Genomic DNA, 27759 nt, shown 5'->3' on the forward strand with positions numbered 1-27759 from the left:
TGTGGCTGCTATGGGGTTTTTCGGGGTGCTGATCACGAATATCATGTTAGTTTTGATCACAGATGATGTCTTCATGTATTTAGGCCAGGTCGGGTCAGGTCAGATCAGGTCAACCAGTAAGGGTATTCGTAGTAGGTGGCAACCGCCTCTGACAGCTTCGTAACATGTTACGAAGGCACCAAAACTACTTCGTAAATGTTCATATGGTTGCTAAATTCGAATTCAGCTCCAAAAACTGGCCTAGAAACATGTAAAACTCGAAAAAGTGAGCCGAGGTCATCAAAGGTCAATGACCTGACCTGACCTCCAGGTGACCTTAACACCCACCCTAATGCATGGGGGCAACATCATATCACATGTTTGAACGCTTGAAACCACGAAAAGACTGCAAACGCGCGGCTAATGCGAGCCGACATACGCCGAATCGCGATTCCAGCCAAACATGGTCTCGAAAAGTAGGTCACAGGTCAAAGGTCATTTGGGTCAGGGTCATGAAATTTTCAGGGTAGGTGTGAAATTGATGAACGCGAGGGTACTGAAAGTTTCATCGCGATTGGCCGCTTTTTGCGCCAGTTATTCGCGAAAAACCATGGGGGGGGGGGTCCGTTCGACCCCCCCCCCCCTATACAGGCGAGGGTTAAGTTCAGTTCACTATAGTTCCACGTCATGCATCTTGTCTCCTACTTGCTCTTTCCCCATCCCCTTCTCCCCTCCTTATCACTCACTGGCTCCAGCCGAGCGCATCTGATGGCCGGTGGTCCACGATTTGAGCTGCACGTGGTGACGGGCGTCCTGGACATGAGCGGCAGGCGGCGGCACCGCCTCCTCGACCTCCGGCTGGGCGGGGGCGGCGGCGGCGGCGGCGGCGGGCTCGTCGTCCTGGGCGGCCGGAGGGGCGGCCGTGGCCAGCCGTTTGGGCGGCTCGGTGCGTCGCGCCGGGTGGATCACCGTCAGCGTCTGCACGTACTCGTTACTGATGAATCGCTGGCTCATACTCGAGCAGAGCAGCTTGAAGGCGCGGTTCAGGTAGTAGGCTGGTTTGCGGTTGGTGTACTGCACGAAACGCAGCGCCTGCCGGGAGCGAGAGCGATCCGTTATAAACGTATACGTGGAAAGAAAGAACCTTTGGATTTTTCATCCACTTCTTATCGTTTAGCAGTTCCCCATGCTGAAATCGGCTACAAGACGCTCCTAGGTGATCAGCCGCCTAATATCAGTTAGTACACAATTACATAATATTAAATGTAGCGCAAAGATAACGAAAATTACATTGGCGCCAGGAAGGGGTTGATTTATACACACAGTACAAAAATGACTCACATACTATCACGAAACGTCGGGAAACATAAATCAAAGTCCAGATCACCGCCGAGTAAGAAAAGATCGCTATCATTAGGCCCCCGATCAAATACACCTATGCGGCGGCAAACACCATTACACCGCACAACTCTGACGGCTCTGTACAAACGACCTCTGTATGATGGTGGGTGGATGGCAGCGCCCCCCCCCCCGATTCTCCGAACTTGGCCGTGTACGGTCACCACCGCCCCCTAATCGACCCCGGGGGACATCAGCTAATGGCTGGCATTAGGCCGAGACCAGACATTAGTGCAGTTTCGCCAGTGCCATGTATTGCGCGAAACGCCGGCGCAGTGCTGCTAAAACGGTGAATATATTCACTACGATGGGGTAGGAGAATGAGATCGATTTGGCGGATGTTTGCCAAGAGAGACGTGTTTTTATTGCGATCATTTATGACATTTGTCGCAAAGTTGTCCCATCATTTATCAAGAAACAAGACGGCGTTTCTGACATTTGTCGCTGGTATATAACTATACTGACATGTGGATTGTGGAATGTGGAATGCAAACACCTCTGCCTGAGTACTTGAGTAGCTAATGTCAGATGCCGCTGTGGAGTTAAACCCGCGCGGGGCTGGGGTCTCCAGCCGAACGCGCGGGGCTGGGTGTGTGTGTGTGTGTAAATTTTACCCCCCCCCCCCCCCTGTTATCTCCCGAACTAATGGTCCGATTTGGAAAATTCAAACGCCAATCGAAAGATCTCATCACGAACAACTAAAAACATGTACTTAATTTAAAAGTTTGAGGTCAAGGTCAAGGTCAGGTGTCAAGGGTACAAATTGCAAGTTTCTACAGTATCGGCCTTGCACCGTAGTTGCCGAAGAATGGAGTCATGGACTGAGACTGATTGCCCAAAACGTGTTCTTAGGATACCAAGACAATATTCGTTGCATACAATATCATTCAGAGGTCAAGGTCAAGGTCAGGTCAGGTCAGGTCAGGTCAGGTCACCAAAAACAAAATATAGAAAAGGGCATGTGCGACACTGCATGTTTTATGGGTCATTTTATTCATAGAATTCAATAGGCACACTCAATAAGTGATATGGACCACCTCTGGATGAATTTCAGGTCAAGGTCAGGTCAAGGTCAGGTCAATGAGGTCAAATTTTGAAGTTGGTTGTTAAGGCCTAAAAAGGTGTCTATCTGATGTAGTTTTTCACGGCAAATCGAATGGTGCTATTTTTGTTTCTGTACGAGGTCTAGAACTTTAAAAAAAATCATTTTTCAAAAATTTTGTGTGTCGTGATGTCATAAATTTGAAATAACTCCCACATTTTTGAACCGATTCTTTTGAAAATTGATATGTAGGTGCACATTGACCACTTCACTGACATTTATTCCGGTTTTTTCGATACACTCAAAATTTTGGATTTTATAATTATTTTCCCAAAAAAGTCAGTTTTTTTGAAAAATTGGGCCAAAATCCAAAATTTTCAAAAACCGAGATAGCCACTTTATAGACAAAGTAGAATCACGTATAACCTTTTTTGTTACGTCTTGATTCCCTTAAAAATGAAGATGTTAGCGGCGTTTGAAATTTTGCCGTTTTTTAGGCGAAAATGGCGAACATGACGTCACTAAAACGTCATTTTCTCAAAAACTTTCCTAAGGATTTCGCTCAAATTTTGAGGGAACGTGTCAAATTGATGTAAGAAAAGGTACTGAAAGTTTGGCGGCGCGCAGCGCCGCCGTTTTTGAGATATTGCAAAATTTCGCGAGGGGGGTTTACCCCCCCTCTCCAGCCCCGCGCGGGTTAAGTTCAAGCCCATCCACAAATGTGGCCTGTCCTCGCCACTCGACACATTATTTTTTAACCGATAACTAAGTTCCTCACTTCAGTATCTGGAGTCGTGAAACACGGACACGGTTATTTTAACCCATTTCGAGAATTTTAAATAGAAAATGAAATTCGCAATGCTCACGATCCTTCTCCCTCTCGTTCTACGGGCTCTCCGGCGACCCTTCCATTTTCCTCTCTGACAACAAACGGACCTCGCCCACGGCTCTTCCGTCCTGCCCTCTGATACCAAAGGGACTCTCCTCCGACCCTTCCGTATTCCCCTCTGACCCCAGATGAACCCACCCCGATCCTACTGTCCTCCCTCTGACCCCACACGGACCCTCTCGCAGCTCTGACCCACCTCTTGGTAGCTGTCGGGCTGACCAGGCCCGTACACCACCAGACCGTCTTTGTTCAGCTTGGCCCGCAGCTGGAAGCTGTCCAGCAGTCGCTGGTTCAGGGTCAGCTCCTCGTGCTCAGGGTTCAGAGGAGGGTAGACCGTGACGGCACACTTGTCCAGCTTGTGGCCGACGCTCCTGCCGGCTGAGGCGGGGGGGGGGGGGGGGATTAGAGGTGGTGCCCTTTCAATGCTAGATAATAATAATACACTGCATTGGTACATTGCAACACAACACAAATAACGATAATGCGATGGGCAAAGCATTAACTGCAGATCTACAGTGCCCAGACTTCCCATTCAGGTCATTCTTAAGTGGGAGCGTGTTTAACAAGACGTGAACATTAAGCACTTTTGAAGGCGCACCAGACCGCACCAACTTCCCGCACGAACATGAGTGGAAAACTTTCCGCTTCCAGTATTGATTACCCAGTTCATAGAACCTTTCCACGTTACAGAAACTAGCCGCAACTATCGAGCGAAAAGGGCACCCGGGTACTTCAGCTTATTAGGGACAATAGTTTCGCCGTTCTACTTGAAACATACATGAAATTATCTCCTTGTCTGCACTTAGAATTTAGATGCGCAGTTTAACGAAAAGCTATCACGCACTTTATGAGTCACCCTTTGAGTAGCCTTTTCGCTGCACAAGTTCAATAAGACATTCCGGCTCTCACAATATGTGCGTCACGCCCTCCATTCCTCGCATCTCCTCCCCTGCCCTCCTTCCTTGATTAACAAGCAGCTGACGTGCGTCAGGCGCCCATCAAATCCGGAGCACGCTCACAAATCTGCAATAAGGACCAACTTCAAAGAAGGCCCGTTAGCGCCGCCAACAAAGAATGCGGGCGCCATTTTCTGACGGACCTTAGTGTTCCACGCCAAGGCCGCCTCCTATTCAGACATGTCTTCCAGTACGTTTCATCACGTGTGAGCGTTTTCAGCCCCCTCCATCGCGTCCCCGGTACGTCTTTCACACCTTCCATCGTATCTTTCAGCACATTCTATCACGTATCCCAATACCATCCAATGAGCCCTATCACCTCCCACCCTTTCCCTCCCGCCGCGCTATCACCTTCCCCCACCCACTCCCCCGCCTGTATCCTCCACCGGAGCCACATTAGCACCATTCTAATACACCAGACGGCGGCCAAGCCGGCGATAAGACGGCCAGACGGCCGCCGAAGGTCACCTCCCGCGGGCCGCCCCGGCCTCCAGTGGGCAGCATTTCATCAACACAGGCCCGGCACCCGCGCCAGCCGACAGTAATTGCGTTCTGACGACGGCCGGCGCCGCCGGGCAGAGTTTGCTGCGAGTGCTGGCTGAATTTTGACAGTTCAAATACGCCAGTCACGAGCTGCCAGTGGACGTTGGTCCGAGGGGCTCAACTGGTGCTCGCTCTCTTGAGCCATGTGTTGTGCTTGGCCTCACAGGTGCATGAGGGGAGGGGGATGGATCGGTTTGTTGAAATGCGTAATAGAGAGGCTGACCTAGACCGCCGTGGGTATTAATAAGCACCGGCTGTGACGCACGTCATATTGTTCCAGAGACGGGGAACACCCCGGGCATTAAACTGCATACCACGTCACGTATTCAGCATGACGCAAACTAGGGTAATGCGTCAAAGGCAATGGCACCTGAGAGAAACTCCAAGACTCTCAGGAATAACGCGAGCATAATGTGGCGGACCCTAAAAGACATCGTTCTATACCGTTGATGAAGGTCCTGGACGGCCGTAAATGGGGGGACTGGGAGCCGTACTCATGCAGCATATGTCTATTAAACTGGTATATCAAATCGACTTGACCCAGCTCAAATACGATCAAATTGTCTGTGAAAACTACCAAAAAACGTTGAAGACTTATCGCCCTCAGATCTTCTATCCGCGCCTTGAACCAGTTCATAGACTCCTGCGAGTCCCGTCCCACTCACTATGACCCAACCTTCCCTCCTTCCCCGCCCACCCCAGATTCCCATCAGTCCCGTCCTCGTATTTACCGTTCATCTCCTGCTGGTCGGTGCCGGCCAGCACGCGGATGTCGGGGAACACAGACACGCCCGTCTTGAGCTGCTCGTAGTCGTCGGAGAAGTTGTCCGTGCCATTGACGGCAATGTGGAGGTAGCGAGGCTGACGGACGATGACGTAGCTGTCCACCACGGGGATCTTCACCATCTTGCCGTTGGTGCAGCTGAGGGAGGGAGAGAGGCGGGGGTGCTGGTGTAAGACATGCTTCTGGGCGTTGTTGTAACTTGGTTGCTAGACGCAGTAAGCGGCGGTATCTTTATTTGGTATACCTAGACAGCATTGATTTGATAATGGAGATCGTTTTGGTAGTGTCAGATAAAGCAAAACTTCGACATGTCACTACGACTCGTTATGTATGTGTTAACCGAGACAACTATCAAAAGCACGTCAGGCTTGATAACCTAACGCCTTCTCAGACGGCTCAACCACTCTGTGCCACCCATTCTACCTATACCAATCACAAAGTCATTAACAACTGCCACCACCGTGTGCGATTCAGACCGAATCCAAACTACCTCCAGGCTTCAACTTCGCCAGACCACAATAACAAACCCATCAACTGACACCGGCAAAATGCCAGCAACCTCCTAAAATAGCCGTCTGTCCCAGCTGCTTGGCTACTGACGATATTTCGGTGCTTGCCGTAACTCTTCGATCCTTTGGCCACAAATTTAGCCGGCGGCCTTCGCTACAAGACGAAAGCACTAAGCGGCTGGCGCCTATCCAGCTGATGGGCATAACCTCGGAGATTGGCGGCCATCAATACATTGACTCGGTGGGTCGTTATTGGCGTATCACACCCCACACACCAGTCCCCCTGAGCGGACACAGGCCAAACTGCGTCCCTCGCCGATAAATTATTGGAGGATTTTCTCGGCTCCCCGCCATTTTCACTGACTAAGCGGCACTTCGTCTGAGGGACTTACACGGCCAAAGGCTCTGGAGTTAATGACACTGCCCGACAATCGGCCTACAAAGCGAAATAAATGATGATCGGCAACATAAATTTGGTCACTGCGCTGAGGGAAGCAAACGTCTAAAAGGCCACTAAATATTTACAAGCCACTTAGCCAACAATACAAAAACTAGAAAGCGTCAGTTTTCGAAGCATTCCCTAGGGCAAACCTATCACCACAAGCAGGATTGTGATGAAACATCAAACAGCACGCTGAATCAAACTACAACCCTCAATAACAGTGAGATCAATTCAAAGCCAATCAATTCGGTATTCATCTCCCACCAGCACCAGTTTTACTACGATGGTTCTGACCACCAACCCACACAGCGTTAGCTTCACAGCTTCCGAATCACACGGGACCAGTGAACAGGTTATCTGTACTTACACCAGGTTAGTGATGACTTTGAGGCCGCGCCGGCCGGCCGTGGGGAACTCGCGACTGTTGACGTAGGCGATCTTGCGGAACAGGCTCTGGATGTGGGTGCGGTTACTACCCTCCACAGTAACCTCGGTCATGTCTGTTGAACAGGTCAAAAGAGGTCATACGGGGTCATACGGGATCAAGTACGGTCACATGCCCTACAAATGTATTCGTTATAGCGTACATCAAAATAATTTAGCACAAAATTAAACGATCATCATATGATCGAACTATTCTTGCAACCACTGAATGTTCAGCAAAAAAGCGCTCTTCGGAGTCTAAATTTCACAATTATCTATTCGTCTGAGGCTGAACACCATATCTCGTGGTTGGCTCAGTGTCATCCATCGTCCCACGGCCCACCACAGCCACGCTCCACCCACGGCCCATTTCGGATCCATCACCGCCCGCCCCTCCACACACACACACACTCAGGCCCGGGGCCACACAAAAATAACCCTACAAATGTATTCCTTTCAGCGTACATCAAAATAATTTAGCATAAATTTAAACGGTCATCATATGATCGAACTATTCATACAACCACTAAATGTTCAGCAAAAAAGAGCTCTTCGGAATCTAAATTTCGCAATTATCTATTCGTCTGAGGCTGAACACCATACCTCGTGGTTGGCTCAGTGTCATCCGAACTCTACCATCGTCCCACGGCCCACCACAGCCACGCTCCACCCACGGCCCATTTCGGATCTATCACCGCCCGCCCCTCCACACACACACACACACAGACCCGGGGCCACACAAAAATAACCCTACAAATGTATTCCTTTCAGCGTACATCAAAATAATTTAGCATAAATTTAAACGGTCATCATATGATCGAACTATTCATACAACCACTAAATGTTCAGCAAAAAAGAGCTCTTCGGAATCTAAATTTCACAATTATCTATTCGTCTGAGGCTGAACACCATATCTCGTGGTTGGCTCAGTGTCATCCGAACTCTACCATCGTCCCACGGCCCACCACAGCCACGCTCCACCCACGGCCCATTTCGGATCCATCACCGCCCGCCCCTCCACACACACACAGGCCCGGGGCTCAATTCCCGCCTGTGTTTGGTTTACGGCCGACACCGTCAGGCGGCGACGCACAGGCTGATTGAATGTCCGCCGAATGCGTGTCAAATTTCGGCAAAATGTTCGCGAAAGACGGGTGAAATATTCGTGGAAAGCTCCGAATAGTTCTTTTTCTTTCAGTATTTTTGTTATATAATTTCTAAAACAGATGTTAAATAGGTAATGCGGTGAGGATGAAGTTATTCACGTCTGTTTCAGGAATTATAAAGACGACTCCCAAGTTGCCTTCGCTCCATCGAGCCAAATTGAAAAGTTCGGCGCTTAATTCATTGAGCTGGAACAAATTGGCAGCCAGCGAAAGAACTTCTGTCGGAGTCTCTTATCGGGGCCTGCGAGCCGGCCGGCGGGACGGACCCAGCCTCCGTATTATCGGCAGGAGAAGTGGAAATAGATGCGAAAGTCAACAGAAAAAGCGTATTAAGTGGCAAACTTCCAGACTGAAGAACCACGCAGATTGCAAAACATCGATAATTGGGTACAGCCTGGTCAATTACCGAACATTAATGCATTGAAGCATAATCAATAGCCTGGCGCAAAGACCAGCAACTAGTTACAACATCAAAATGAATTTAAAATTATCCGCAGCGCATTCTCCGCAACCCTCACCGTCCCCGACTCCACCGTTCCGTTATTGACACCTGCCCGTCTTTGGCGTACCGTTGTTGGCGAGCAGCTCCATGCCGGGCAGCAGGAACTGCACGTCGGGCGCCTGTAGAGACTCGCTGCAACTGTGCAGACAGGAGAGCACCTCGGCCTTCTCGGTGGCGCCGCGCAGCACCGACAGGCCCGCCATGTAGCCGTTAAAGATGTGCTTCATCCGCGACTCGGAGCCTGACGACACGGGGAGGGTTGACGGTGAGGTTAGACAACCCGACGAGGAGGGATAATGGGAGCGTGCAAACGAACGACTTGTGACTTGATTTTACACACATATCGAGCGATTGAAGTTAACCCGCGCCCTGCTGGGGGGGGGGGGGGGGCGCCTTGTGGTTTTTCGCGAATATCTCAAAAACGATAGCTACACCGAGTGACCGATCGCTTTGAAACTTTCAGCGATTGCTAAGAGCAATAGCATGTACAAAATGTATATCTCAGAATTTTGATATCGATGACCTAAGGTCAGGTCAATTTTGCGACCTCCCCATTATAAGTCATTGGGAGAAAATTGAAATGCGCCTCTTTTGGACGAAAGACATTATAAACACTCCCAAACACCGAATTACAAGTGCTTTAGACACACTGAACATGAAAATGGTGTCCGTGACCCTTGTTTATGCCCTGAGGTCATCTTAGGTCACGAATGGTATCTAACAGTTTTTCGCAAATAACTTTTGATAGAGGCATGCTAGAGCGATGAAAACGCCTTAGATGTGTTCAGCTCGACGATACGGATCGATTGATATGCAACATGACCCTTTCCGGTCAGGTCATGACCTTGACCTGAGGTCAAATTTTCAAGTTGACCTTTCAAGGTCAAGATATAGTTCATTCGATGCGTCTTGACGAGAGGAACACGATGCCGGTAAAAGTAAGCTCGTACAGGGCTTGGGTCAAAAGTTATTGCAGAAAAACTGCTTCCGAAAAAATCGGCTATTTTTGCAGTTTTTGCCCCCTGCAGGCAAAATCGTTGACGTTAGGTCAAATCTGAGAGAATTACTTAGAAAGGGCGTTAATAGGGCTATCGAATGCGCTTTTCCGCGGCGCTGTAGCTCTATTGGTTCCCGAGTTATGCGTTGGCTTCTTGGAAATTGTCGACATTCGACATGGAAATCGGCGAAATTTTGCCTTCAATGACCTCTGGTGAGTGGTGACCTGACCTTTGACCTGACCAAAAAATTGACTGAAGTGATTTCGTCATTATTTTTGACGCTCTTTCGAACGCCGCCTTCCGCGTATCGCTACGTGGCCCAGGAGCCGAGTTACAGGGGGGGGGGGGTGTTCAAACACCCCCCCCCCAGCAGGGCGTGGAAATCCAGGACCCCCAGCCGGGCGCGGGTTAAATGCCCAGGCAATCTAGAAAAACGAGCTGCTACCACGAAGTTTAGTTTCGCTATTCGTTTTTCGCAAAGCACTGGCCGACATTAAGTCACGCAAAGTTGAAACACAGCCAAAAAGGTCCAGTGAAGTGATTTCCCCACAAATAGACTCACCCTGCCAGCAGCCACCCACAGCCAGCCGGGTGGACACGTGAAGTAACCTCCCCCACAAATAGACTCACCCTGCCAGCAGCCTCCCACAGCCAGCCGGGTGGACACGTGAAGTAACCTCCCCCACAAATGGACTCACCCTGCCAGCAGCCACCCACAGCCAGCCGGGTGGACAGGTCGGGCGCCGAGTGCAGCGGCCAGTCGTCGATGACCTCGTGCATCTGGGGCTCGACGGACACGGGTCGTCCGTCGACGGTCAGGGTGAGGTCCGGGTACTGCATACTCAGCGAGTAGTGGTGCCACTCGTCGTCACACACCTGTTGGAGAGGTCAGGGGTCAGGGGTCAGGGGTCAGGGGTCAGAAGTCAGAGAACAGAGGCCAGAGGTCAGGGTCGCGGGTCAACAGTGAGTCGTCAGATGCAGAGGTCAGTCGAAATCGCCATATGGCTGGTAGGTACAGGTCTCGCGGGTTTTAGCGGTAGGTTTTGCACCTAGAAAATTTAGTGTACTTCAGGCTATATCTTCGTCGTCTTAAGCTTTTAAGTGTTGAAGATGCGATCGACTTGTTGGGTAGCAAGCCGGCCATGATCGTGTAAAATGGCTTCATCGTAGATCGATTAGTTTCTGAGATATAACCGGAAATGTAAAAGTGCAAAACCTACCGCTTAATCTCGCGAGACCTGTACGTACCCTGTGCCTCACAAACCAGGTGAACAAGTTGAAAACATTAGGAACGTTACCCTGATATAAGCAAGGGGGTACAAGGCAGTAGGCGCTAAAACATTCAAGTACGCTAAGTAGAGCTTCTTTAGGTATGGCAGCTGTCGGGCATATTTCATAACCCGTACCAATCCATCACCATATGCCATGTCCAATCAGACCCAAGTATGGACTACTGCTGCCAAACAAATCCCAAATGACACATCACACGATAGCGCCGACCGTATCATAACCATCTCCCTGTACAATGTGTACATTACCCACCAACCCAGCGCAAAAACCACCATCGGCAAACCACCCGGGTCCAAAGGCCAGTGCGCTAATTTCGCCACCGGGGCGCCATGTGCGTCACAAAGGTGATTTGTGACGTCACACGCCGCCATGATAGACGGCGAGGGGTCAGGTCGATAATTCGGTAGGTCGAGTGGATGCGGATTGCGGGGGCAGGGTGGTTGCTGGAAATGGAACAGGAGGGAGGGAGGTAATAAAGGGGAGGGGAGTTGACAGCGATATTGTATACGGTGATTGTTCAGGTAAATTAGGCCTGCGAAGAAAATCCCAAGGGCATCCAAAGGCATCACGAGCTTCCATTGACGGACTAATAAGCATGCTTCCTTCCATTCACATCAAGCTCTATGCCGTTATGACTAGCTCGCTACCGAGTTACAATTCTTATCTAAGCATGAGCGAGCTCGACAAAACCGACAAAAGTCGGCTCCACCTTCAGCCCCGCTACGGTCCCCTCCGCTGCCGCTGCCACACGCTCTGACCATTTCACGGGCCAGCAGCACCCTTCATCGCCACAAAACAGACCACGAAATCATCGGGCTGCGTTATGTCAACAGGCAATCGGCCTGAACACACTTGCCTTACCCTCCCGAGGCAGCAAAATAGCTGGAAATATTTCCGCTCTGCGTGCTCGGTATTTACCCAAGTGCCACTCAGCCGAGTTAGTATTCAAAACAGACAGGTACAGAACAGAACGCAGCAGTGTTTTTGCCTTCTGACACGGCACAAACAATGGTTTTGGCCAGAGTTTGCAGGGAACGTTGCCTAACAAATCACAATCACAAGGGACAGCGCCGGTCGGCGGCAGCGGCAGTCCGACACCAGTCCACCACACGGACAATCAATGTCCTGATCCAACAACTGAAATCAATAGGGCCATTATCGGTCGGCCGAGGAGGGCAGATGATCGCAGGGTAAGTCCACAGACCGACGTTCTCGGCTCGCATCCACATTCCCTGATCGGCTTTGGGCAGATAATGACGGTCGTTTGCCTCCCGGTGATCGGCTTTGACCGTCTTCTCAGGCAAAGGCGATGATCTCCATGCCTCGCTTTCTCGAATAGTTATATAAAAAAGGAACACACATAAGTAGTTTCCCAAGCAAAACGAGCGCCTAAACAAACGAAAAAGACGAGCGGTGGTTTCCGATACTGACCTGCGGGATCTGCCAGCGCCACTCGGCCGGTGAGAAGGTGTTGAGGTTGGCCTCGTCGTACTCCCGTCGCAGCAGCATGATCAGGTGACAGTTGCGGATGAACAGCGCATAGTGGTGGCGGTTCATCCCTGAAACAGACCGAGTTCAGCTCGTTAAAACAGAACCAGGCATTACAATGGCAGGGGAAAGGACCGACAGGAATCAGGACCTGTTTTCTGCAATGATATTAATTTGCTTGTATAGCGAGGCAGGTGTGCTGGTGAATAGTTTTGCTTAGTTATGCAGTTTTCCTTTTCAAAGTGGCACTTTGAAAGTACTGTCCAAAAGTTTCCATATGACCTATGTGCTCGGTGTTTGTGTATGATGGTAGATTTTCAGCTCACAATGGCACCAACGTGACAGAGCAAGGCTAGGGAAACTTTGCAGTACTCTGTTTGCATTCCACTTTCCAACATTTCACAAAGCTTCAAAGGCAACGCGCTTTGCAAGACTACCTCACCGATTCCCTTGCCTGAAGCACGTTTTTCACTTAGACATCTCGATCTCCACGCAAACTTTCCGAAAACATCGAATGTCATCCCAGTTCCAGAGCTAGTGCTACACTATCTGATGCAAAGAAAAAAAAGAACATCCCAACCAAACCGGTGAATACTGGTAGGCATGAGCCATCAGGGTGCATATTTATATACACCGTGAGTGCACCTATCTCCGCCGGATTTATTTTCATATAGCTCAGGCAAGCAATACCACACCATTAGCAGCCTAGTGTACTATTTTTACTGATGTAAGATTGTCGTCGTTGTCTTAGGCAGTGGCACCAATCCAATCACAAGTTACTAACATTATTTCAGTCAGACAATACCGTATAGGACTATTTGTCAGCTAGCCATTCCGCAGCGGCTGCACTAACGTGTCAGCTACTCTTCGCTTTCAGCACAAGCCCTTGCCCTCTGTCTGGTCAGTGTTCAGGTGGCTTGGGTTATCTTTGCCTGCGCTCATCCCCGCCGTCCCGGTGTATCGGCTGGCGCGCCTTGGTGGCCGGCCGGTGTGGCGGCGCGCCCGATCACTGCAGCGATTGGCCCGCTCCCGTGGGAAGTGCCCGTCAGAGTGGCGGCCTCTGTCCGGCGCTGGACGCTGTTTTCGTGCCGGTGTGATACGATGGCGTGCCGCCGGCCCGCCAGGAGCGCCACACAATCTGGCTGGCCGGCCGGCCCGGGCCGCCGCGGTAGACAGGTGTTTGCCGGCCGGGTGACGGGGGCGGATGAGAGCGGCTCCGACCGACGGATAGACGGACGGACGGGAGAACAGCATGGCGATACACCTCCGCGGTGAAACTGATACAGGGAAAATTGGCTCTGCTTCGAGTCTCTAGCATTTTCTTAGAAGGTGGAATCGAGAAAAGGCGTTATGTTTACAGCGACTGATGGATGTTATGCACGTGTGTATCGTTTTGTAGAGTCAATCCCGTTCAAGTGCCAAACAGTGTTCCAGTTCATCCAGGCGTCCAAAAACAACCAAACATAATCAAATTCACAGTCGATACAGATAGAGCCTGATCTACTTTGTTCATCCCAACGGGCGACACTGTTGAAAACAAACGTAGTTCAACAGCTTCGTCGAGTGACACGGAAACAAGCCCATTCAATCTCACAAACCCCGGGCCAGGCCGGGCCAGTGTCATCCCTCCGGGACAGGGACAGAACTGAAGGCTGAAGTCTGAAGCCAGTACTGGACTGGAGCTGGTGTAGGATTTGGGATAGAGCTAGAGCTACGGCCAGCCCCAAGGCTGAGGTTGGGGCTGGGCTGAAGCTAAGAACTGACGCGGGTGCTTGTTTGATCTGTCTGGTAGAACAAGTGTGTGGGATATGATCTGAAAATTGTACGACAAAGATGGCCTCCCGCCACCACCCGCTCGTCCCAGTCGCTCCTTTCTCCGATCGACGGCCATCCGGAACAGCTGATTAGCGGTCTATCGATCAAACAGAGTGGTGACCTTTACCACCACACAGAGCGATCGGCGCTTATGTCCCGGGCCGGGTCCGACTGGGGAGAGAGACAGTCGGGAGGGGGAGGGGGGCGAGCGCTACTTGATAATCAACTCAGAATGAGCAGGGATGCAAGAGGGAACATGTTTCGAGGAGCCATGAAATAATTAACAGGAGCTCAGATTATCTGGAGTGGATGAGTTTGAGAAAGGTAAAACACGCATGTAGTCAGACTCGGGAATGAATAGAACGATACAATTAAGAAAGAACACTGTGGGCCACTCGACACTCTTGTCCCCATATTTCTATCTTTTCCCCTCTTTTCCTCGCTCCCTCTCTCCCCTCTGCACCTCTCTGGCGCTGATAACGCTGCAGCGCCATAGAGCTCTCCGTCTACACAACAGGCACCAATCACCAAATCACCGACGTCAGCTCTGGTGCGCGGGCCGCGGCGCCACCGGCCGATGTTATCAGCCGCCACCGGACAGCGGAGCACTGACGTGGCAGAGAGGCGCCAGGGGTGCGAGAGGGGGAGGGGAGGGAGGAGGGAAGGAGAGAGAGAGAGAGAGAGAGAGAGAGAGAGAGAGAGGGAGAGGGAGAGAGGGAGAGAGAGAGAGAGAGAGAGGGAGAGAGGGAGGGGGAGGGGGAAGAGAGGAGGGAAGGAGAGAGAGAGAGAGAGAGAGAGAGGGAGGGAGGGAAAGAGGGAGGCAAGAGGGGAGCGAGAGAGGGGGAGAGGCGACATAAACATTGAAACACTAATGATTAAAAAGTAAAAACTCCACAGAGCACCAAGAGGTTACACAAAAACCTCTCCCATCAATGCCTGGTCACCGTCTATTCTGTTTGCCTGTCTTTCACTTACTGCGCGGCAAACAACTCCTGGCAGTCAGAATATGATATCCTGTCTCACCCGTGAAAAAAAAAAACAGTTTGCAGCTGTCGGACTCATTTCAAACCAGCTAGCCTAGAGGCCATTGCGTCAGCGCTTTCAGAACTATTGTATGGCTGCGCCGTCTCATATGGCGGAGAATCAACAATAACATGCTTCAACGGCCGACCAGCGGAAATGTATTCGCGCGTGGCGCAAATTGAATCTATTCGGCCGGCACCACGGCTGGAAATGAATAGCGAGATCCTCCTTTATGATCCGACGACTGATATTAGCGCGATTTCATTGATGTAGCCAGCACAGAAACGACCGTACTGAAATGAGCACCGGGACGGATGGTGGATATCAGGCTTCCAACCTGCAATTACCGGAGCCGTTGAGCACTTTTGCGTTTGACTCGGGGCTGTTTTTAGCAGTTTCAAGCGGGGAAACTGAGTAGCCTCGGAAACACGTAACTTCTAAATGCGTCTCTCATTTGCGCTTGTGTCGCAGACGAAAGAATGGGAATTTCACCTGATATCCTGCAGAGATAACAGGATGTGAATTTGACGTAATATCCTGTACCGTGTCTCATATATCACCAATATCTCCTTCATATCATCTTATTCGTATACCACACTTATTTGAAAAGCCGGGAAAAGGTCCCACTCGCATACATAAACAACACGCACCCGTCACAGCCCCGGTTTCGCTGTTCTTTTTGTAAAAACCATTTTCAGTATTCCCGCCTGGCCACTTACTGTGATCGTCGGCGTTGCAGAGGACGTGCTCCTTGACGTGCTTGTCCTGGCCGGGATGGTCGGCGTGCCGCAGCCAGACCGAGATGGTGAACGTGTTGCCCAGCTGGGGCTCCATTACCGACGGCGGCACCACCACCGCCGTGCTCGTGCCGTCAAACTGGGGAAGCGGGGAGCAGGAAGTCGTCAAACTGGGAGACACAGTGGGCAGGGGTGCGGGACGTCAAATACAGTGCACGGGCCAACGTATTGGGGATAAGCATGGGCTGTAAGAATGGGCGGGTCGCATTGGTAAAATAGCTATGACAGCAAGGGTCATCAAACCTGGATACACGTTACACACATCTCAAGCGATTTAACTGGAGGACGAGCAATATCGTCAGTCGTCATCGATGAGTTCAAACTCGATGAAAAAACAAATAATGTTTTCCAGTGATAACATGCAACTATTTTATAATCGAATCAACTCATTCTCCTTTCACCCCCCCCCCCCCCTCTCTCCTTCCCTCCCGCCCACCTGGAACACCTCGTCGGACTCGTGACCGTGATCCCGGGGCAGCGGCCGCGTCCACTGGCTCTCCGCTGTCGGCGACGGCAGCAGATCCACGGCACGGGCGTCGGCGCCGCACAGCCGGCGCTGGTTCTCCACGGAGAACGTGTCCCGGTCGCAGCCCTTGCCGATGTGAGACGTCTGCAGCGAGATCTTGCTCTGGACGCGGTCGACGGCGCAGGGGACCTCGCACATGTCCAGCGTGGCGTCCGGGAACAGCGCCACGGCGCCAGAGTTGGGTGCGTATTCCACGTGTTCGGGCAGATCTGCCGGGGAGGGGGGGGGGGGGGCGGAGCGACCTTCAGTCGACGTAGGGTCCTACACACATGAGGTGGAACGCTGCAATGACTTGTAATTCATTCAATTTTGAAGCCAATGCCACATAAGCCGGCAAATAAGCCGTGCCGGCTTCAGCTTTGCGGATTCGGCAGAGTATAGGCTGTACCGCAATACAGAAGCGTATGCGGCACAGCATAACTGGCAGGCGCCCTCACTGCTGCCATCTAGCGTCAGATATGCAAGTCACTCGAATCACTGTTTCTTCTCGCATCGATATCGCTCTGATTTCGCAAGAAACAGGTTATTGAAGATAACTACCGAGACAGGAATGATAACTGAGAAAAACAGACTTCATTGTATAATGCCGATATAATGCATGTTTTTATGCCCGAGGAATCCGATTATAATGAGCAGCCGTCATCAAATGAACGTCATTTTTGGGTATAAGATCGGAAAGTCGAGGTTGAGGCCGTCATCAATCCGTCATATCTGTATCTGGCGCAGTATCCAATCAAATGAGCTATATCAGTCGCCCGGGAGACCAACCAAGAGCCTGCCGGCCCGGCCAGCCAAGTAGAGAACTCTCCACTTCCCAGCATGATATCGGATAGGTCCTTTGCATGGCATGCTCCGGTACTCTGGGAGCGCCGTATAGGTCTTTCCGGACCGGGAAAAGATCACCTCTTCTCCTTTTCCTCATCTCCTCTATTTTTCAGCTCGCCCTCCGTCCTTCGACGGAAATGTATCGTTCGATGTTGACCGACAAAGGCGGATGGGAGGAGGATAGGCAGTGGGGGGGGGGGGGGGGGGCGAGATAGGGTGCCGGAGGGATGTATTACTGACGGAGTAAGATGGAGGAGGAGGATCAGCATCGCCATAAACGGGCCAGGAACAGTGGCTAAACAAGACCGAAAGGAAGGTTTATGAAACAAAGAAATTAAAATAGCGATTGACGTTTTTTTTTCCAAAACGGTTACTGTTGCCCGGAATACACATGATGTGTCTTTTGATGTCTGATTTTACACTCTCCCCCGAGATGGAGCACCCACTGTGCTCTGAGCCGCCACCTGAGCGGTGCCATTCTGGGCGGATGGGAGCGGCGGGGCTGACACAGGACGGACATTAGGGCTGGGCGCTGGTGCGGCGGCGGCCCCAGCTCCGGCATCGACCCGCGAAGCCGCACCCGGGCGGCTGATTCGGACCGGCACCTGCCTACAGCCGGATTCAGCGGTCCCCGAGCGGCCGCGCCGCCGCTCACTGCCGGCTTCATGGCCGCCGTAATCATGTGTTCGTCCTCTGACCCGGTGAAGAGGCTGCCTCGGCGAGGGGTGCGCCGGAAATGAAGGCTGTTTTGAGGCGCTGCAGACCAGATGCAGCCACAGGAAAACGAGAAAACGTGAGGAGAATAGCGGCAGATGAGCTGTATCGAGCTTGTGGGTCATGATGGAGATAAAATCCGCCTTAAAATTCCGTCCGGTACTCGGTAAATTTGCGGAATATTTCGAACTCATCCCAGCAATATTTACTCATACCGACTTGATTGATCGTCGACGCCTATTCAATGCACCCATTCAGGTTTATGCAATATGATAATCGGTACATGATTATGAGTTTCACAAACTTCTATGTTCTTGGGTCATGTTTAGAACATGCCAGCATCAGGATGAACGGAACAGTAACTGCGTATAATACGGTCTCATCCTGAGGCTAATAACTTTGGAATATCACGGCAACAACATTTATGACACTTAACATTTGGAACATCAATTCAACTAACTTGAAGCTAGGCCTTATTCCAAACTAATTTAATTACGGCATGGTCCGCTGTAACATAAAGATCTTACGCTGTACCGATTCCTCTTGTCGTGCATTTGAATGCAACTGGCGAGGTGGCGGGTCTCCATGTATACAAATGCCTTCCATACGGCACGCCAACAAACTGATGCTTATGAATGGCTTCATTCGTGGCGCAATGTTTCTATTACACCTCCGCTATATATCTCGGCGGCATTTCGGAGCCAATGAGCAGAGCGATGGTGGTGGCACCAGACATTTCCGGGTGGAATATTCCCACTGGGTGAGCGAGACGCGACCATCAGTGCTGCAGGACGAGCCCGACAAGAGTGGTGACCCAGGCCTCCTCCCAAGGCTTCAGAGACCTCCAGAAATTCCGTGACCCTTTACTGAAAGACGTAGATTGTGGTCGTGTACGGGTTGTAGCGGGGGGTGGGGGGGGGGGGGGGGGGTGACAGGCTTTAAACTAGGGGATTTAACCCTCGCCCGCATAGGGGGAGGGGGGGGGGTCGAACGGACCCCCCTCGGTTTTTCGCGAATAACTCGCGTAAAAAGCGGCCGATCGCGACGAAACTTTCAGTACCCTCCCGTTAATCAATTTTACACCTACCCTGAAAATTTCATGACCCTGACCCAAATGACCTTTGACCTGTGACCTACTTTTCGAGACCATGTTTGGCCGGAATCGCGATTCGGCGTATGTCGGCTCGCATTAGCCGCGCGTTTGCAGTCTTTTCGTGGTTTCAAGCGTTTAAACATGTGATATGATGTTGCCCCCACGCACTAGAGTGGGTGTCAAGGTCACCTGAAGGTCAGGTCAGGTCATTGACCTTTGACGACCTCGGTTCACTTTTTCGAGTTTTACATGTTTCTAGACCAGTTTTTGGAGCTGAATTCGAATTTAGCAACCATACGAACATTTACGAAGTGGCTTTGGTGCCTTCGTAACATGTTACGAAGCTGTCAGAGGCCGTTGACACCTACTACGAATACCCGACAGGACCCCTACTGGTTGACTTGACCTGACCTGACCCGACCTGACGTAAATGCATCAAGACATCATCTATGATCAAAACTAACATGATATTTGTGATCAGCACCCCGAAAAACCCCATAGCAGCCACGCTTTACGACGTTCTAACAGGTCCCGATTTTCCCGACTTTTGGGCCATTGACCTGACCTGGAAGGTCAACCAATGACCTAGGACCTTAAAATTGGGTATCATCGGCTTCCTCTCGTCACGGGCAACACGCTCGTTTTTTTTCGCGAAGCTCTAGCTCAATCAGGGGCGAAACGGCAAGGGGGGTCCCCCTTATACGTTCGAGGCTGGAAAAACACCAATACGGGCGAGGGTTAGCAAATACGTGACGCGTTAATGGTAATGTCGCATGACTGGATAATAAATCCTGTTGTCAAGATCGGTCTTGATAGCTGGGTCACATTTTTCACTCTAACGAAAGCTCTCGATTTTTCCGTGCACAACAAACAGCAAAACTTGCGATTCTTAATCCACATATGATAAATATCGTATGCGTTCAGCGAGGATAAATTCACAACTTCTCCTAATATACGTTCGCCAACTTTTCTAGTCGCCGCTTCCAAGTTCTGTCATTTCTCATATCCACCCGACACCCGATCAGTTCTCAGACGAGACACCTCGATCAGGGTTTGACACGGACATTGACACCGACACAGCCGCCGACACGTGACACGCTGATGACACGCGGCCCCTCGGTCATCGCCGACACGCTGTCCGGACACGAACGATCGACCAGGGAGCCGTGTTGGCGCCGTTGCCGGCGAGTTACAGGCGGTCCACATCACCGACAGACAATGCTGGCCGGAGGGGCGGGCTCGCCCGACAGAGGGGGACGGATTTGTATAGCGCAGGGTGACAGAACGGTGAGCTTTAGAGGATCGAGCAGATGGTTCGGGACGTGTTCAAATGATTTCCAAAGAAGTTCCAAAGAATTAAAATACTTTCACACAATGTTGTCGGTACACTTAAATAAGGGACCAGTAAAATAATGGATACCTATTTTCTGGCAGTACCGTAAGCTGAAGTAAGCAAGAGTCGGTTCTCTCACCTTTCCACCCGAGGTGGCAGACGCGGTTGACCTTGATGGTGACGGTGACCTTGTCCGACATCTTCATGCCGCAGTCGTAGGCCACGATGAACAGAATGTGGTTGTGAGACTTCTCATAAGACAGCGGCTCGGTGTTCCGAATGGTGCCTGTAAACAATGCCATAACACAGTGTTAAAACACAGCACACTAAGCTCATAATGGGCCCACTCATTTGCAAACTAGCAGCTTAATCTAATTCCCAGCGTCATTCCTTGGCAGCCCACTCGACCGTCCTAATCTGGCACTTCATTCCTCACCAGCTAGTGTGTCACATAAAATACCAGCTCAACGGAACAAAGTGGCGTCTAAGTGAATTTAAGATAAAATGAACCCAGCGTCAGTTAATTATGCCATGCTAATGAGTCAAGATGACCAGATAAAACGGCCTACGCATGATCCGTTCATTAGCATATCGGCAAGAATGATAGCAGTCTGTGCTAAACTTAAAGTCCCGATACGGTAGGCAGTGACCATTAAAACTCTGCGCTTAAGTGAGAGTTTAACGCACAGCCCACTTTCCAAATCGTCCACCAGTAACGATCCTTTTTCGTAAGTTCGGTGGTCTATCGGTGTCCATCCCAAACCAATCGCTTTCGTCAATATCATCAAAATTTCCATAACGCAGACCACCTCTTTAGAGGTGGTCTGCAGAGTTTTTCAGAGGTGGAAAAGGCTTTCAAAGACCTTCGCTGTCACCTAAAAAATTACCACAACGCCTTCAGACTAGCAAAGACCACCTTTCATAGTCCGTCATCATCATAGTCATTCGTCGTTTATCATCCACACCGTTTCCGTAACCCCCAAGACAACATCTCGGCCCAGGGACGCCTCGTCGACCCGACTCAACAGGCTGTCTGTCGTCGGAACCGTCGCCCAACATATTAAGGTACCTCCGACGGCAGCCTGTGTTTGACGACCGTCCAAATGGCCGCGCCACTGACAGACACATACAAACAGCAGCCGACAGAGACGCAACGCGAAGGCTGTGGCTAGGTCATCGGGCGCAGAGACGGATTTAAAACTCGTAAAAATAGGGGCATCTGCTGGTCACTGGCCTGAGTTTTATTTCGGAAAAAATAGCGTAAAATCACACATTTCGCTTGAATATAAGCGATGTTGCATCAAGGTACCGAAACAGCATTTACAGCAAGGCAACTCATCCCAAAATAGGCTGACGAAAATACAACCATCCATCCATATAGCAGGTGAAATTCAATTCTCCCACAGACTGCTATTTCCAGCTGAACTAAACATCCCAGGCAGCTCCACTTAGATTTGAACCCCGTTAATTATGCAGAACGCGATAAGGCAGATGCACCATCGCTTTGAAGCTGTGAAGCTCGCAACTGTCAATGACCTAGTGTTTTGCTCCTTTATATGTGTGCCCATTCCCAACTAAGATTTTCAGATGTGAAATTTAGACCCAGTAGGTACTTGACTTGCATAGTCATTAAAATATTTTGTGCAGAATACACCCCTCGATCGTAATGTCGTCTACAAAAAAATCATGCCGGGCTCGAACCACCATCCTGCAGCATATATTAGGTCTGTGTCTCCAGCAAAAGTTGCTTTCAAGTCGCTCGCAAAACAGACTCACTCGAAGAGTTGAGAAGTTTGACGCTCACCTCGTAAGGCACACACGCGTCATCCGTGACTCGCCAAGGACATCTTTGATTGGATCGGACTTAATCTCACGCCTGGAAATTGCACGCTGAACTAATTTCAGATCGGAGAATGACTTTAGGACAGAAACCAATTAGCCGGTTGGTGTCTTTAGGAGGCGATCGCCAGATAAGATATCGGGGTGAGCCCAATTCGATTCCAACGAAATGACATCATCACTAATGTACATACATGGGCTCGCTTTTGAGAACATTCCTTGTCCTCTAAATATTATTTTCGATTGCTTGTTTAAACTTTGCAAGATAAAACTGAAATCCTTTGCTTTTAACATAAATTATTACATATCAAATCATCGAATAAAACAAATATGAAGATACTAAAAAGCCCATGAATATGACAAGTCTTAGGTGCAAATGCTTAGGTGCCTTTTCAGTGGGTAAAGCTTGGCGCACTACATGCCATACAGACCACGCTTTATCACTGTCGTCAATGTCGTCGCCCCAGGGCATAATATCAATCCGCCTGTCATCAATCCATCGCCATAAACCCTACGACTGTCGTCCAGCGCTCCCTGCCATCACGGAGCGGACTCTGGGCCGTCGCCACGGCGCTCATAGACCGGTTACGCGTGCTCGACTCCTCTCCGATTCAATATCGTCAGCGAGCTAATCGCTGCCGTCCGGCGCCGGCCGACCAAATCGGTCACTCGACGAAATTGACGCCTGCGACACCGGCCATCAGTCGAAGCGTTCGGCGGACATTGGCCACGTTAGCACGTCATACGAGCCGGCCGGATCGGCCGAGGTAACGAGCCGGCCGGCATCTGTCTCCATCCGGCCCAGCGGCCAAATTCAGCCACTCGCCTTTACGAGCGGCCCGCTAGCGGCTCGGGGCAGCCGTTCCGAAATTTCCGCCTCGTTCGGCCGTATCGATTTGGCCGGCTCGTTTCGATAATGGCAGACGCGATGGTCGCCCGATTTGAGAGATGGTGGGGGATGGGTAACGCTCCCCTGTTCCGCCACGCATGCTATGCAGGTGGTGGAGGTAGAAATTAGGCCTGACCGACCCCTGACGTCTGCACGGAATGGGAAGCGGAAGAGGAAATAAGCACCTAAGCCTTATCAAAACGAGCTCCTGGCATGCAAATGTCATTTAACTGACCTTTCGTGTTAATGACTTTAGCAGAGCAAAGGTTTCCCCATTAAAAACGAAACGATACAAGCTCTGTCACAAAAGCAAACTAAAACGATCGCCACAAAATTCGGGAATTGTTCAGCTCTGTTACTCTTCCATTTAGCGGCATCCATAGCAACTGCAAGGCTTAGTTGTGCGGCACTTAGACTTTTTAAGCTACACGGTTCTAAGCCCAGTCATTCGGAAATAGTTCAAGATGCGCGACAAGTGAATCCATTCCCACTAACACTGTTTGTATCACTCGGGGTCATGGTGACGAAAAAAGCCCGCTGTAATTATACGTCTGGCGCCGCCGGCCACTGGGGGACCTAGTCGTATCATGCTTTTCTCCGGAGACCCAGAGGGGATCATTTTCGCCCCCTTGATCCTTCGTCAGACGCTCTCTTTCCCCTGGGAGGGGGCACGTCAGGATTGGCTCAAAGAACGCATCTCAGAGTCAGACTATTTCCCAGAAGACCTGACCATGAGGGTTAGGCTCCTGTGCCTCGCTAGACCCTCCTAGGACCATGGGGGATATTCTGCCATGCCTCTATAGACCCTAAGACACCAACCATGGCTCATCTACACCGTGCCTATGGACCCCAATCCCCAGCCATGCTGACCAGCCCACTCATGCCCCGGCAGAGGCCAGCCCGGTCTTCTGTCGGTCCCAGGGGACGCGGTAGGCCGCTACCGACCGCCGCCTGATGAGGTCAGTCATTACGGCCAATCAGCAGGGAGACGACTGACCCGGGCTCGGCTCCGGCGGACACCACCCCGATCGTTACACGCCGTGACTCCTGATAATTATACAGAGACCGAGCGCAGGGGCGGACTCGTGTCTGAGGCAGCGCCAAGTATAGAATCAAACGGCAGCGTCTTTGAGGCTGAACTTTGGGACATTAGGTGGCACGGACAGATTTAATCGTGTCTTATTTAAATTGGTTCTCAGAAATGTCGTGACTCATCAGTATAAATGCATTTGTGAAATGTTCATAATGTCCCTCTCAAAGTGAAATAAAATCATTCTAGCGCAAAAAGCGAGTCAAATTGATAGAACTGTTGTAACGACCCTCTAAGAGCATATCTGGAGTTATCACAATACATGTAAATGGAGCAAATAATCCGATATGATATCCGATATGACTGAGAAAAAAAAACTAAAATAAATGTAACAAAATAAAATGCATCGGTCGGTTTCTTCCGACCTTTAAACAAAAATTCCGGCAGCCGGCGATTTTTTTCTGTTGGTAAAGCCAGCCTTTGTCAGAAGCACTCACCCTGGCTGTTGATGACGAACGGCTGGTCGCTGCTGAGGATCTCGTAGCGGCAGATGTCGCCGTACTTTGGAGAGCAGTCGTCATCTTCAGCCGCTACCTGGACGATCTCGTCGTACAGCCGACCCTCGTCCACGTCCAGGATGTAGGAGCGCTCGGTGAAGCGTGGCGCGAACTCGTTCACATCCTCCACCTCGATGTGCACGGTGACACTGCCGGATAGAGGGCGGGGTTAGAGAGGTGACGGGTGAAGGTTAGGGGTTGGGGTTATTCGGTGATACATATTGTGGACAGATTGATAAGGTTTGATGAGCGACACTACAGTGAAATGATGTGGTGCTGAAAAAGCCTGGGCGGCTGTAATTCAAACCATTACAGAATTCGGTTTAATTTACTAATGTAACGTGTAGCGCATAGTCCAGTAGTAAGGAGGCAGCGACAGTGTTTTGGCCAATATATTACGCCCCGTACCCATTGCATCCTCTTCAGGCGTAAATTAAATTACGCCGCCCTCTGAAGCAAGTGCGCAAGAATAACAACTTATTTTATTTGAACAGCGATATTGCCTCTCTGCGCATTTAAACAAGGGTTAAGCGGCCTAAACGAGACAAGTTCGCTGGCTGTTGGTACTGCCAAACTTCCCTAGTATCTTGTGTTGGAGTTGAGCAAGTTGGAAATTGACGAGCGCCACCCTGTCAGACATCGGAAATAATTTGAGCAGGCCGGCCTAACAAGCAAACAAGCGCGACTGTCCCGTCCCGGGGCTCCGAAATGGTGTCGCCGCTTCAGAGACAGCAGTCCAGTGAGGCTGCTGCCGTCTGGAAGGCACGATTTGAGCAGTAGCCTCTCCGGAAAAGTCCAATATATTGGACAACTGCACAGTGACACGGCACCGTAATTGGCGGTCTGAAATGGCTAGGGGAGTATGGCTCGTTTCTTACAAAATGCTGCGCAAAAAAGGGTCCGTGAAAGCAGGCGTGAGGGGGCGGCGTCGGCGATAATCTCAGTGCTTCTAAGCCCGCATATTGATAGCTTGTAGGACCCCCATGCAGGACTGGAGAATTATGCCGAGTTGGGGTTGCACGGGCGCAGCAAATCCGCCGCCGCCCTAGCGGTGACTTTGACCTCCGCCGTCGTGCGGCTCCAAAGCCAAGCCGGCGTGGCATTGGGAAGGCTCGTGCTACCCCAACTCGGCACAACTATCCACCCCTGTCCCCATGTAGCTGACAATGGTCACCATCCCAACTCGGCACAACTATCCACCCCTGCCCCCATGTGTAGCTGACAATGGTCACCATCCCAACTCGGCACAACTATCCACCCCTGCCCCCATGTAGCTGACAATGGACACCACTGACCACTCACCAGACCATTCCAAATAATTTACCGTAGTGATTTAGATTAGAGGTGGCAAAAGATGAAAATTTTGGGAACCAGACTCGGACCAGACCCGGCTGGACATTTCTGGAACCAGTCGGACCCGGTCCTAGTTAGAATCAGAACCAGTCGGACCCGTTCCCAAAAGTCAATTAATAAAAACTACTTGTAGGTATCATTAGTTGCATCATGTAAAACAGCCAATTTCCCACTGGGAATACTCATGAGCTACTGTATGCAAAGAAACATTCACTTCATATTTTGCAATAATGTGTAGTGAGCAAGATGTATAGTTTATGGTAGGACCCGGCTGGACCCGTCAGAAAATTTCCAGGAACCGGTCTGGACCCGTATGGGTCCAGACTGGTTCTTTGGACCGGTTCCTCGGGTCCACATTTTGCCACCTCTAATTTAGATGACAGCTGCTGCTGCCCCTAGTGGCCATACACCGAACTAGCCCTACCACCTAGCGGAACCGATAGAAACTACACACCAGCGACCAGCCACAGCTGACACCTGGTGGGAATCTTACGAACTACACAGGTCCCGCAGGACTGCTGTAATTTTGGTCGTGGGCTACGTAGATGAGAGGTGGTGAGGGACAAGGGTAACTGATCGCGTGACACGCTGCGGCGATGAGACGGGTCACGGCATAAGTCGGCCGTGCCAGGACGACCCCCATCCCCTCCCCCCCCCCACTGGGGTCACGGAGACCTGTCACCACCCAACGCCGACACAATGATATCACGACGCCAAGCCCGTGCGTCTCGTATTGAGGGGATATACCGACACTACAGCTGACTCAGGTTTGTTCGGGACTAGAGCCAGTCGGAACACAGCCATAGACTAGGCGCTGGCTTCCGTACCGTCCAGTTCCACTCGCAGGGACAGGATTTAGCGGACGTCGGACCCAATGAGCGAATTTAAATGCATGGCCCACGCCGGTGGTTTTAGAGGACGATTGGAGGGAAAAGTGTCGCCCATGAAGGGGGCCATGGCTTACAGAGGTATAACTGTGACTTGATACATCTAATGCGATGGCGAGATGCATCAATACACCGACTTGACGTACAATTCTAATGAAGATGAAATTCGTTTGCTTTTTTACACAAATTCATGACAGCAGTATGCTATAGTGAATACGGTAGTATCTTTAGCCCGGATACCTATTTTACAACTACCGAAGGGTAAGAAGAAAAGAGCCCCTAGTGCTCCTAAATTTATTTGAGAGTTCAGCACATAATTGAGTGTTCCACAGTATCTCCATACACGACTTTCATTATTTTACAAGATGGGGCAACTTTTAATCCATAACGATCAAATAACATCGACTACTATTTCAAAGAACAACTTCCAGTTCCACGTATGGTTAACGATCACCTCGATTTTTCTCCGACTTAATCAGTGTGTTTGATGTTCTTCTTTGATCCTTACCGAAACGATAGCCGCTACTGATTGGGCTAGAGCGGCGCGGCACGGTGTCAAACTTCCAAAAACTGCCCTCTCCCGCCCCTCCCCTCCGTCCAACCGCAGACTCACCCGCTGACAGGCGCCGCCGCCGGTCCGAGGGTTTGAGCAGCACGGACCGCACCTCT

General features: G+C 50.8%; 1 protein-coding gene across 1 annotated transcript in view; it reads right to left on the reverse strand.

Moving 5' to 3' along the window:
- Positions 1–27759, reverse strand: part of LOC122384842 (calsyntenin-1-like) — a 131954-nt gene that overhangs the window by 3703 nt on the left and 100492 nt on the right. Inside the window, exons 4-14 of the mRNA XM_043372618.1 lie at positions 24791–24999; positions 20675–20821; positions 16481–16779; positions 15967–16123; positions 12353–12480; positions 10330–10507; positions 8701–8874; positions 6910–7042; positions 5539–5729; positions 3505–3686; positions 726–1071 (exon numbers count right to left, since the gene is read on the reverse strand). Of these exons, the coding sequence (XP_043228553.1) occupies positions 726–1071; positions 3505–3686; positions 5539–5729; positions 6910–7042; positions 8701–8874; positions 10330–10507; positions 12353–12480; positions 15967–16123; positions 16481–16779; positions 20675–20821; positions 24791–24999 (2144 nt within the window). The remainder of the gene's footprint in view (positions 1–725; positions 1072–3504; positions 3687–5538; positions 5730–6909; positions 7043–8700; positions 8875–10329; positions 10508–12352; positions 12481–15966; positions 16124–16480; positions 16780–20674; positions 20822–24790; positions 25000–27759) is intronic.

This window comes from Amphibalanus amphitrite, unplaced genomic scaffold (assembly GCF_019059575.1).
Source record: "Amphibalanus amphitrite isolate SeventyFive unplaced genomic scaffold, NRLGWU_Aamphi_draft 000200F_arrow, whole genome shotgun sequence".
Lineage (NCBI taxonomy): Eukaryota > Metazoa > Arthropoda > Thecostraca > Balanomorpha > Balanidae > Amphibalanus > Amphibalanus amphitrite.